A 13,917-nucleotide genomic window follows, 5' to 3' on the forward strand; every position below is an offset into this window, starting at 1 on the left:
TCTAGAGTAGTTCTAAACCACGTAGCCAGCCAGCACTCCTGCTTCCTCTTGCGCTGCCTGGTATAATGATACAAAGATGGCCATTTCTAGTTTCTTTTTTTCCTTTAACTTTCAGAGTGTGTGTGAGAAGGATGTTCAGAAAGATATTTATGCCTTACAATTCTAGTTGTGTTTAAACTTTTGTAAGCTGTGCCACAGGCATTAGGGAAAGGGGGTTTTGGCCCCAGTTCCATTGGGAATTTGCTCACCTGAGAAGGGCAAGCAAGACTTGGCTCACTGTCAGCATTCCTCAGTTTGATTCCTTGTTGACCATTTCAAAATATTTGGTTTGAGTCCTTTTGTTTTATTTGGCTTCATCTGCTCCCCTTCAGCCAATTCCCCTGATTCATTAAATAGATCTTGGCACTGATCCTTGGCCACAACTGAGGAATGTGCAATGCAAATTCAGGAAGAGGAACAAAGGTGTCATAAAGATTACTGTGCATTGCCTTTGTCCTGCTAGAGATCAGACTAGTCCCCTGGCATAACAAGGAAGCCTGTAGGCTATTTTAACTGCAGTGGTTACCAGTCACTGTACAACATGGTTTTTACAACTAATATGTTTCATGAATTGTAATGATAACTTTTATTCCCATTACAGAAAAGAGCTGTGCATGTAAAGGCTCTTGCCTTTAGTACTATTCTTTTTATGTCCCTGTGATGTGGATGAAGTATGTGATCTTTAAGAAAATTTTGTGCTGTCAGTGTACTGAAGGTTAGAGAAGAATTGGGCCATCATGTGCAGTGGACTAAAGTAAAATGTGTGTGTGTGTACACTTGTACTTCTCTCCTTAGCCTAAGTGGTTAAGTACTTCAATGAATTCATCATTTCAAGGACTGTTGCAGACATACAAAAGAAAAGAAATAGCAAAAAAGTACTTGGAGCCCAGTCTTCCTTAGCATCCTGAAACTGATGGAACTAAAGGGATCTAAGAACAAAATGTGGTCTTAAGCCCCTCTTTTCCTCCTTAAAAATAATATTTAGGACCTTACAGTATGTTTTATGCAACCCATTAGATTTACTGCAATTATTGAGGTGTCAATACTAGTGCCGTATCTTCTAATCTTCGCAGTAGTGTCATAGTTCCTGTTGTTACTAAAGGTGCCAACTGGGACTGTTCTGTTCAGGTGACTTCAGCGCTTGGGAGTTACTGATTTTTGGAAAATCTCATCAGTTATTTTGATACCTAATGAGAACTGTTGTCTCTTGAAAAATCTTTCCCATGGAACAAAATTTAATACTAAATTACAGGACTTTATCTAAGACCCCCCCATACCTCTACTGTAAATCCATTAATTTCACTGGGTTTATTCCATTGCACATTGTCAGTTTAAGAGTGTATTTGGCCATGATGTGAATGCAAAGCTGACTTGACCTTTGGGCTTACTGCTTGTTACATGCCTACTTAGCCATGCTGAGAGTGCTTTCTCATCTGCTTTCCTCTGATTGTCTCTTAGAGGACAAAAAGTACAGAAAGTAATTTTTGCTAGATATACAGCAGAAATAAGATCAGAAATGTCTTCCCTTCCCCCAGTCCAAAACTAAGGGATTGCTCAAATGTAGCTAATTGTTAATTTTGAGCTGGGGAAAACTGGTTTGAGGTATAGAAGTAAAAGATTTTAAAGGGGCAAACAAATTCCTATGAGTAACTAAGACTCACAGCTCAAAACTTAAGTTAATACCTGGAAAGCTGACTGTTGAAATATGTCAGAAAACCAGTGCTTTAAATACATCTTTAAAGTACTTAATGTACAATATTCATGTTTAAATGTAGAGGTTTAACAGCTTAAAACTTGAGTTTAACTTCATAGTCATGGTGATAAGTGCAGCTTAATGGGGTGCTAATAGGTGGATAGAGCTAAGTAGCATGAAGGATATGAAGAGAAGACTCCAGGAGGACTGATGTGTGGTATAAATACTGAGCTTGCTGTCCAGGAGTAACAAAAAGCTGAATTTTACTTTTTCTCAGCTTCAGGATTTATTATGAGAGCATGAATATTTGAATATTTACAAATATATTCCCAAATTCTAAAATCCTAGAATCATGTATATTTAGCTGAAGATGGGCCTCATAAGTCACCTAGTCCATCATAGGATCACAGACTAATGCAGGTTGGAAGGGACCTCAGGTGGTCTCTCTTCCATCACCTGCTCAAAGCCTGCCCCAGGTCATGTTGCTGAGGGCTTTATCCAGTCTCGTCTTGGAAAACACCAAGGATTGGAGTTTCTGAGCAACCTGTTTCACTCTTTGACTCTTCTCCTTGTGAAAAGCTTTTCTTTACATCCAGGCTGAACCTTACTTGTTTCAATCTATTCTGGTTCTTTCTTGTCCTTCTACCAGGTACTGCCGTGAAGAGCCTGGCTTTGTCTTCTCTATGATCTCCTTGCAGGTGAAAAGGTTATCAGGTTCCCCTGAAGCCAGGCTAAGGTTGATGCATGCATGGAGTATCTTTTTCTAGTGCATAGCCTGCCTTGACTTTATGCATAGCAAGAGCTTTATCTTTCACTGCTGCTCAACAGGATGTAACGTACCAACATCAGGAAGTTATTACCAGTACTCCTCTCATACATTCCTTTCTTGATTTCCTTCTGACTTTATTTAATAAATTGACATAAATTCTATCATCATACTGTTAAACAGGTTATTCGAGGAATGGATAAGTGATCTTGGCCAGTAGTTACCAAAACTGTGTCTAAACAGATGACTTAACTGATCAGAACCAGAGCTGCCAAAGGAAACTGAATGAAAGACTGAAATTCTGTATCTAAATCTGATCTAGCAGTTTTACACTGTTGACTTCCACTGCATACCTGTATCTGGTTTGAGAACTGAAGATGGTCTGTTATATCCAACTCCCAGTGTTGGACAGTCTGTATGGAATGAAAAGGGATGAATGATCCCCTGCATCATTTTATTGATGCATCCTGAATTATCTTTGTTTTCAATGTAATGTGACATTTTGTGAATATCCTTTGTAGATTAATTTTAGTTATGATAAGTATTTTTAGGTAGGTATTAGAAAAAGAATTAGTTTTTTAAGAAAGGGGGAAAAAAAACCCAACAAACATGTAGAGTTTGGTAGATTATATGGATGACAGACCTAGTTTGAACATATCCAATGGTGGTAAATGATGCCTTGATGACTGTTGTTTTGATTGTGCTTTTACACTACATCTGACAATATGCTAGATCTTATTTTTATGCAGTGAGCTGTGGCCTTGATGTATTTGTGGTTGAGTTACATTCAGGGCAGACCTTTGTATTAACTGATAGCACGGGGAAAATTCTCTTGTGTGCAATTTTTTTTCCTTAACAGGAAGAGTTTAAAAAACAAAACCTCTTGTAAAAATTCCACTCTATCCAAAGAATTTTCCAGGTGCTTATCATTGAAGGGCACAAGACTGAGAAAAGAACCTCAGAAGGATATGAACCCCTGCGGAAGTGGTTACAGTGTACACGGGACTCAATTCTTGCATATCCTGTTTTATGTAGTCTTAGGAGAAACTACATTGTATAGTATTTAAAGCAAAGGAAAATCACATTCTTAATGCACTTATTAAAAGCAGCCACTTGAATGTTTTTTAATGATTGTTTCATAGACTGGGTGTAGGAACACGGCTGAGCATGTCAAACAGCAGCCTCTGTGGATGTTTATTAATGAAATCTTGGAGCAGTTTGAAATTGGATGTACCAAAGGCGTGTGTACTCTAGTGAGCAGCTGTCTCTGGTGGTGAACTAATCTGATGAGGGGAAAAATTGTGTTAGAGAGAATCTTTACAATTCAAAATCAAAATCTTCCACCACCGTCAAGAGAGCTTTATTGTAACCCAATATTTTGTACTGCAGAGGAGTGACGTTTAAAATTTTTTGAATAACAAGCCTTTAAACAGCTGAGAAGGAGGGAGAAAAGAAAAAGATGTGACACGGAAGATAGCAGCAGAGAAAATTATTTAAAGCACTTTGACATCCATGAAAGATTATAAAGACATCCTGAATGTACAATGGAGGGTATGCAAAAGGTGCGGGAAGGAACTTCTGCCAGACTTTCCTTTAATGCCTCTGCAGAATAACAATGAAGTAATTCTTTACAGAATACCTCTTTCCTGAATTCTTCAGCTGGCTCAGCCAGAGGTTTTAGGAATGGGTTGGTTCCCGTGAGCAGAAATGCCAAATATATCTCTGTTTGGATATAATACGTTGAATGGGGGACAAAAGGCTTTGGACTGCCTTGTGCATACCTGCTGCTGTAGACAGTGGTCGGTGTTTGAATCCTGTGTTCATTGTTACTCTGACAAGAAAATATATGCATCCGTATTGCATTATTACCCATAACAGCTCTGAGTTGCCTTTCATTCTTTAAAATTTAGAAGTTGTTCATAAAGCAAAATCATTTGAAAAAGTGTATATACTGTATAAATGCACTCCCTGAGTAATGTGATGGTTTTCATCTACAGTGGAGTAGATCTTGCTGCTAGTTTACTTTGCTTGGTTAAAGAAGATGTCATGAGGTAGTTAAGGACAGTGAAACCAATTCTTTTTTGCAGCATGCTTATCAGTCACTTAAAATCAGTCACACAAAAATTCTTTTAAGAACCTAGGAACTGTGAATTCTGTGGTCAAATCACATAGATTATGAGGTGAGGTTTAATCTAGATCTAACAACAGAATCTCAGATATTCTGTTGTCTTTACAGAAGCACAGATGTTCACTGATGGCCAGCGTGAGATGCTGCAGACGCTATGTGCTTCTGGATTAAAAATATTTGTAATGGCAGTTGGAACAAGTGTAAAGATCTTTGTGCTAGTCACTATGGTAATCCTAACTTGTATTGCCAGACCATTCAAAAATTGAGATCTGAGCTCTGATCATGAAAATTCAGCTGCTGAATCGTGGTGCAGTCTGCAGACCCAAGGGCAGAATTTTGCCTTTAAGCTTTTAAAAAACTAGCTAGCTGAACGGAGTCTTCCAGTACCGTGTAATTGCATAGTGGCGATATACAAACTAATACTGAAAAATATGTTCATCTAAATTATTTATTTTTTTACTGGAGTAGTGTGAAAGCATCAGTGGGTACATCACGTACTTCAGAGAATTCGTGTTCTTCTCGTAGGAATCTAATGCTTTTCATTTTCCTTAACCGTTTTCTGGAAAATAGTTTGTGTCTGTGTACTTGTGGCTTACAGAACAAGGCTAGCATATACATAGCTCTTCTGGGAGGATGGCTCAAATGCCTGCCCTGTGTTCAGTAAGAATGCTTGTACTCATTCTGCACTTGTTCTGCCAAACAGGCTGCTGCTTCGTTTCTTCTGTGCAGCAAGTTTAAAATCACATCATATTTATGATCGTCATTTATCACCATTTCTCCCAAGCCAGCCTCCTATTAGTGACCTCACTGCTTCTACCAGTTCCTTAGGTGGAAATGGCTTAAATGGGTGTAACCTAATTGAAAAATGTAGCTAAATTGGGTGATTCAGAGTAGGATGAGATAATGTGGCAACTGGCACTATTTTAAGCATTCTCTGTTTTGTTCATCTGACTCTGAATGTAGGCACTAAAGAAAATATAATGGTAATTGGTCCAGTTTCTCTCATATGTAGTCAGGTTGTAAATCAAAAGATCTGCATTATGGAGCTCTGAAATTAACAAAACATGGGCAAACCTATAATTCAGAATTTATCTCTTATCTTAAATGTATCAGAATGAAGAAAACAAAGCTCCTCTCAGAAGAGACACAAAGGAAAGAATAGGGTTAAATATGGTGTCTTTGAGGTGTTTCTGTAATGCCTTCTTACTATGCTTCTGGTTTTTCTCCCCCTAGCTTTCTTTGGAAAATACCTTAATGAATACAATGGCTCCTACGTACCTCCTGGCTGGAAAGAATGGGTTGGATTACTTAAAAACTCTCGATTTTACAACTACACACTCTGTAGAAATGGAGTGAAGGAGAAGCATGGATATGACTATGCCAGGGTAGGTCCTACTGATTTATTTCTATTTTTTTAACATTTGGACATGACTGCAAGAAAGCTGTGCTTTATGGTTTCAGTTTAACAAAAGAATTCTTTACATACTTGAAAGCTGGTACATGTAACATTAGCTACAACCCAATAGGCTTGTGTTTGGACTTTTCGTTATCTCCCATTCCTGGAGGGTCATGTTACTGAAAACATTGTTAGCAGCAATGGAAGCAAACAAAATGTCCTGAGACTGTATTATGTATTATGAGCTGAAGATGTGAAAATGCATTTAAATGCTGCATGGTAACTATTTCTGTGCTTTGTACTTTAATTATTGTGTGCTGAGTCTGATTGTCATCTATTCCCCTGGTATAGAACTGACTCCAGTTGGAGTTACACAGCGTAAATGAGATAAGAATCCAGTTCCTTCCAGCTAGACCCATCTTTTTTTGTTAGTTTAAGGAACTTGTTTCACAGCCATAATATGATAGAGAATTCATAATATGGTATATCTTGTGATAATTCTGAATGAGTGGAGAGTTTAACTATTAAATTTACGTCTCTGTCCATTGTTACAGGCACATATGTTTCCTAATATCCTTGCAAGGATGTTATACCCTGGCCAAACTTACTAAAATGCTTGATGATAATTGTCAAATGCAGTATTGTTTTTTTCCTCATCTAGCACATGTTACAGCTCAAAGTTACCTGTTTGCAGTCATGAGTATGTTTATTTCAGTCAAACATGTTATCTTTTGTGAATTCCTGAAATGGCCTGAATTGTCTCTGAAGTACAATAATAAATTTATCCATAAACTGCTGTGTTTTAACTAGTGTATGACATGAAGTTGACTCAGTCTGGAGTGATTCTAATCTGTAAGGTGTATTTGCTTAACAGGAACTCGGTTCACTTTCTCTTATTGAGCACAAATCCTGCCTCCATATTTGTGTTTCATCACCAATGTGTTCACAGTCAGTTTTTTCCTTTAAAAGGTTGATGTCTGTGTGATTTTTGCCCTTCCCCTCCCCTATTTGCCATTTTTAATTGAATGTACTTTGTGTTGAAAGGTAAAAACTTAACAGGCTTCTAGGGTTTCCTTTTCTATTACCAGCTGCTAAGAGGAAGGGGCAACTGATGTACAGAATTATTCGGCTTTTATTTCCTTTCTGATCTATGAAAAATGAGAGCACTAATCTTTACAGCCACGTACCAAAAATGTTATGATGGAAATATATCTTACATGGTACAATGTCAGGGAAGTGATTTACAGGGCACTGTTCCCTGTTATACCAAGGAGCCAGCAAGGAACTTTATGTTCCAATATCCTCACTGTTTTGTGTATGCAATTCTTACAAATGTTTAGGTTTTCATTTGGTTTAGTTTTTCTTACTGAGTTTGGTAATGAATTAAAAAAAGTCTGATGAAAATATAAATCTTTTGATAATCTGCATATTCTTGCATAAACACAGCTATGGTAATAAACAGATGATAGTGTGCACAGCAACAGCACTTGATGTTAACACCGGAGTTCAAATGAGCAAAGAGAAGCTGAAATATAAGACTGCTTCTCTTTCTTTCCTGTGATTTTTGTTGCTGGAAACTTAATTTTCCAGCAATGAACAATATAATATAAAAGATTATTTTTTTTAGCCCTGTCTGTTGACATAGTTAATGTTAATTATGTGCCACTGAAAAACTAGAAAAAAGCCCAATACTGATTCAGTCCTCCAAAGCAACTGCTAAGCATTTATCCTCATAGAATCAAATCTTTGCAAATTCTTTCAGATTTTCTAACAGGATATATTCTGCTTTCTTTTTCAGTTTGTGTCAACTTTTTCAGATGAATTTTTAGTTTCGCAGAGTCTACTACAACCTTTACAATATGGAGCTTTAAAAAAAAGAAATCAGTTAAGGGAAATGTTTCTGTTTGGTCTTTTGGCCTGGTAAACACTGGTTTTGCAGCATTAAATTTCAGTGAAGGTGAAAACCTTCATCTTCAAAATGAAGTTTGAAAACTATGCTCTTGTAATGGCTAAATCAAAGATGAGTTACACACTTAAGTAAGTGACCAACCAGCTTAAAGAACAGGCACATTTTAGATAAATGTCAGTGCATTTTTGAGAGCACTCCAGTATTCTCTCAGCTATGAGTATGGTCTCAGGTATTGAAAGTATGTTCAGAAGTCAGTTTTGCTTTGGTCTGACTTATTGTACATTCACCCTTCCCCTGCATATGCTTGTGAATGGAAGTCCTTCAGTTAACTTTGATGGAATTATGCATATTTCCACCTGCTTTAATGAGTGAAAATATCATATCAGTAATAGTCGTAATCATGGCAGTTTCATAACAGACATGTCTCATGTTGGGACCAATGTGTAAAATTACAAATGGAGATTTTGCCAGCCTTGTTCTGGGATGCACAGGAAATAACTTGGGGAAAGTATATACAGTCAATGAAAAAGGCTTCCTTTGATGAATGATAAGCTGGCTCCTTGAATCAAGGACACGGGCAGTGGTGAAGAGGAGCAAGCATATGAACCATGGACAGAAAGCTGTACTTAAAAGGAGATGCAATCCAAAAGTACCACAGCTTGTTCACTTGACCACAGGCAGATGTCATGTCTGATTTTACATTCAGCTGTGACATGACAGTTGTTATTTTGTTTTTTAAAGGTGCAATTTCATATGCTACTCATGTTTGAGGGGTGTTTTGTATTTGCGGATTCCCTGTGATGCAGCCTGAGAACATGGCTTGTCATTAAAAATACTGTCTTCAATCCATATAGCTCCAGTAGATATCAGAGTAATGATAATGATACTTTTTAGAAAATGGAAAGATAGTCCATATCTTCCAAAGGAAGTTTTCTAAATTGTCAGCAATTTATTTGATAGAGCTATATCTCTATCAGATTGTCACTGTGTCTGTAATATTGAATGAAATTTTTGGTCCAAATAGCCCAGCATCTTTTAGCTTTAGTGACTTCTGGTTCACAGGGAGGTTAAGAAAAATTAGCATCAAGCCATTTGGATTTTCAAAGCACTTTTATGATGTAACATCGGACTATACACCTTGAAGGTATTGACACCAAAAAGCAAAGAAATTGACCTGTAATTTTCTATTTTTTTTTTATTAATACCTGGTCATTGTATTTAGTATTGTGATCTTAATAATGTAATTACACACACTGAGAAGAGTCCTATCTGAACTTCTTTAATGTCATTCATTTCTGAGAGGAAGCTCTTGCTTTTCATATTTCTAGGCAGTGAAGAAAGAATGATTTTATTTTAGTTTTTGAAGTTTTAACATCTGTAACTTACTCCCTCCTCCTCCCATTGAGTGAAGTAGCTTCTTTTTTCCTATTTCTTATAATACCTCCGACCTCCCCTTCCTATCTCACTCCCCAACTTGAAATTATTTTTCAAGTATCTCATTATACTTTTACTTCTACTTGCAGGATTATCTAACTGATCTGATTACCAATGACAGTATTACCTTCTTCAGAATCTCAAAGAAGATGTATCCTCACAGGCCTGTACTGATGGTTATAAGCCATGCTGCTCCTCACGGCCCTGAAGATTCAGCCCCTCAGTACTCACATCTCTTTCCTAATGCCTCACAACACATGTAAGAAAAAGTAAAACCCTTTCATTTCCAGGTTCAGGAGTATAGAAGTCCTGGGTACCTTTGGGGGAACAATGTTTGCTTTATAATACACTTGGCATAAGTTTGTCATAAATGTATAGGAAGAGTTTTGAGATTATTGGGTTTTTTGCCTCTTCAGACTTGTACAAGTATCTTGAGAATGTCTGTTGCATCTTGAACTCAGAATTGTAGCTCACTGAGATAAATGGAAAGATTTATGTTGAATTCATTGGACACTGTTACAACCTATTTGGGAAGTAAAGCACTGTTTTATTTTGAGCAGGGGGATCAAAATCTGATTCTTGGGCTGTAATCTCTTCAGGGGAAGAAACTATCTCCCTGTCCTTATGTATAAATTATATTATTTTATGGGTATTGCCAAATATCACATAGTATGCAATACTTACTACTCCTGTTTCATATATGGAAAGAAAGGAAATACAGGCTCGCAGCACCACATTAGACAAGCTATTTCTGAATGAGCTGGTATGTCTGAACATGACCTAATACAATGTCTTGAGTCGGTCCCAGAAGCAGTATCACCCAGTTCCTGAGTTAACATGTTCATAAGCTCGATGAAGAGATGGTTCTTGTTTATAGCACAGAGACATTTTACAGGTACAGCTCTCTAATGCTGCATTACAGGCATCTCCTCACATGCTGATAAAATGAACATTCTTCCAAATCACCTTTTGGCACAACTGGGAAACATTCCAATATTTTTCTAATTATTGGCTTCATGCCTTCACTGATGTGCAACATTTGTAAATGTCTTCCTATGTGCTTTTCTTTTTTTTTTTTTTTTTGGGGGGGGGGGGGGCGGGAAATTCTGTTTTATTTTGGATTTATGAAGGAACTGAGAACTGATGGAAATAATAATCAATTGGTAGCTGAAGTTGCTCAGGGCTAGTCCAAAGTCCAGTGAAATCCATTTGAGCTTTTTCATTTTACTTCAAATAGTCTGAGAGAAAAAGCTTCCTTTGTTCTATTGTCTAGGTATTGCATAACTTAGAGTTAAATATTTCATTATTTTGTGCTGTGCTACCAAAGAGAATCTGTGTCCTAGATCTACAGCAATGCAGTATTTTGTGTTTGTTTGCTGTCTTATGCTCATTTATTTTCTTTGAAATGAAAATTTACAGAAATGCCAAATGATCAACTTCTCATAGCTTATACCCAGTATTGACCTCAGTCTTATTAGAAGTTCCTTTGGAAGGCATTTGTATCTCAGAGATGATAATCATTTATCAAGCAATGTTCTGTAACAACTTAATTATGTTATTTAAATGAAAAATAGTAGAAGGATTTGAGTAAGGCCTGCAATGAAAAATAGAAACTACATCTATTTTTCTTTTGATCATAGTTTAAGTTTTATTTTTCACGCAAACTAAGTTTATCTTCCTGATTATAAAGTAGTTACACAAAACTTTTTTTAACTGTAGGTGACTTCTTACAATTATAACAATTATACAGGAAGTGTCACTTCGTGGAAACAAGTTTTGTTTGTAAAGAAACAAATTATCTTAGTAGGTTAACATCTTGTAGATGTCTAATAGATTTAATATCTTTGCTGGTGATATGGACAGAGGGATTGAGTGCACCCACAGCAAGTTCGCTGACGACACTGAGCTGTGTGGTGCCGTCAACACGCTGGAGGGAAGGGATGTGCCATCCAGAGGGACTGGACGGGCTGGAGACACGGGCCAGTGCAAACCTCATGGAGTTCAACAAGGCCAAGGGCAAGGTCCTGCCCATGGGTCGGGGCAATCCCAAGCACAAATACAGGCTGGGCGAAGAGTGGATTGAGAGCAGCCCTGTGGAGAAGGACTTGGGGGTATTAGTGGATGGAAAAGTGACTGTGAGGCAGCAACGTGCACTCACAGCTCAAAAAGCCAACCGTGTCCTGGGCTGCATCAAGAGCAGTGTGGCCAGCAGGTTGAGGGAGGGGATTCTCCTCCTCTACTCCTCTCTCGTGAGGCCCCCCTGCAGTGCTGTGTCCAGCTCTGGGGCCCCCAACATAAGGAGGACACAGACCTGCTCGAGTGGGTCCAGAGGAGGCCACGAAGATGATCAGGGGGCTGGAGCATGTCCCCTGTGAGGACAGGCTGAGAGAGTTGGGGGTGTTCAGCCTGGAGAAGAGAAGGCTCCAGGGAGACCTTATAGTAGCCTTCTAGTACTTAAAGGGGGTACAGGAAAGATGGGGAGGGACTCTTTATCAGGGAGTAAAATTGGTGGTGATACACTGCTACAGGTTGCCCAGAGAGGTTGTGACTGCCCCCTCCCTGGAAGTGTTCAAGGCCAGGTTGGATGGGGCTTTGAGCAACCTGGGCTAGTGGAAGGTGTCTCTGCCCATGGCAGAGTTGTTGGAACCAGAAGATCCTTAAGGTCCCTTCCAACCCAAACCATTCTGTGATTAAGGAACTGTGGGGTTTTTTTGGATATGAACATAAAATAGGATTTTATGTATATCTTGTGCAAAGAAACTGCCAATCTTATTGCAAACAATTTTCCCAGCACTACATAATAATAATCTTTAAGGGTTTTAATTGGCCTGGGTTTAAGATTAAATGTAAAAATACAGAACGTGCATCATTCCCCCACTGTATGTGCAAACTGGTTCTACTTTCCATTTTTTCCCTTGTTCCCACATTCCAGGGAATCATTCACTGACGGATAAATCTGTCAATGATAAAGGGGTGTAGGCAGTGGTTGCTGTTTTGTTTGTCATGTGGGTATGGTAGGGAAGGATCAGAACACAGGTAGAACACTTCTTATGAATTGCCCTACAGCAGTAAGCAGTACCCTGAACAAGGCCTTTGCCTAGTCCCAGAATCAGAAGGCAGTACATGTGGTGTGTCTCTGTACCTCTTGTGGCAGCGCTGACCAATCTGTAAGCAGATTCTTGAGCTGTATCCACAAAGGAAAGTGAAGGTGCGACTGTAATGCTTACACTGGTTGACATACATACTGCATTGTGTAGCATTGCTAATAATAGCTAAAAGTTAGTGGTGTGGATTTTAGCATAGACTGACAGAGTACTTCTTTGCTTGGGAACTCTGGTATGTACTTCTGTTGATAATTTATGCTGTTGTTCTCTCGCTTCTGTTATTACATGTACTAGCTGGTATGACCACTCCACCCTGTACTGCAGTCTCTCTCCATCTCGTTCCATGGAGCTCCTTTTCGTGTGAATCTGCAGTCTTTCCTCATTTGAAAATTATTCACATCAACCAGCATTCACATAGCAAATCCCTAGGCTACATGGCTAGTTTTCTTTTTGTACTGCCTATACCGATAGCTGCAGAGAATGCAGCAGCTGGGCAGTTTTAACAGTGATTAGAAATGTTATTTCTATAGAGGGTACATTTTACCACCCATCTTTTCCAAGGTCAAATGCAATCAGACTAGGACTTACCTTCTCGATACATTTGAAGAGGTTATCTTAACCAACTTCTAGGAATGTTGTATTTGTGTATTTTTCCCATAAGACAGACAAATCTGTTAAGTGTAAGAGGGTTACATTTGTAGTAATCAAAGAAAATCATGGGCTTTGGTTGGATTAAACAGTGGGAGGTTTCAAATCAGCCAGGAAATCACAAAGTAAGCTGAAAAGGAGTTTGCCAAGCATTTTTGATTCATTCTGGGCATCACATAGCAACAGTTTCCATAACTGTCAGCATTTTCAAAGGAGCAATGTCATTATTTCAGCCACAATAACGTTCTGAAATTCAAGAGGCTATTAACAATACAGAGAGAATAAACACCAGCCCTTTCCTCCCTATATGAAGAAGCCTCCATTTGCCACCTACGCACATTTTTCAGATAGCATCTAACAGAGGCTTTCGGCATAAAACATTCCACTGTCAGATTATTAATTTCATATTTATATTAAAACTCTGAAGACTACCTGTCATATTTGAAGATGCATTAGATACACAATATTTTGAGGAGAAATTTCAACTTATATTACTATTGTTTATCTTAATAACTTACCCTGCTGCTCTGTTGCATACACAAAACTAACAGTAGATACGTGCCAAATAGGAGCTGAATTTATCGGGAAATTGTGTGTTGGGAAGAAGAAAATAACTGATTATCTGCTACTTTTTCCTGTGTTACTGTGTCACCCTCTCAGCTTGCACACTTGTGTAGACTGAGTTTATTGCTTCGAATGAAAAAAGGAAGCCTCAACAAATCTCTTAGGAAAAGTAATTTTTAATATTTTAGACTCTGCAAGTGATCTGTATGAGGGGTATGAAGAAATTGACAAAGGTG

The 13,917-nt window shown here is 38.2% G+C and overlaps 1 protein-coding gene across 12 annotated transcripts in view; it reads left to right on the forward strand.

The window, feature by feature from the left end:
- The window catches only part of SULF2 (sulfatase 2), a 164,223-nt gene that overhangs the window by 113,850 nt on the left and 36,456 nt on the right, over positions 1–13,917 (forward strand). For all 12 annotated transcript variants that reach the window (XM_074843452.1, XM_074843448.1, XM_074843454.1 and 9 more), the window contains 2 exons: positions 5,860–6,011; positions 9,455–9,624. In XM_074843452.1, coding sequence (XP_074699553.1) covers positions 5,860–6,011; positions 9,455–9,624 — 322 coding nt within the window. The remainder of the gene's footprint in view (positions 1–5,859; positions 6,012–9,454; positions 9,625–13,917) is intronic.

Source organism: Strix aluco, chromosome 17 (assembly GCF_031877795.1).
Source record: "Strix aluco isolate bStrAlu1 chromosome 17, bStrAlu1.hap1, whole genome shotgun sequence".
Lineage (NCBI taxonomy): Eukaryota > Metazoa > Chordata > Aves > Strigiformes > Strigidae > Strix > Strix aluco.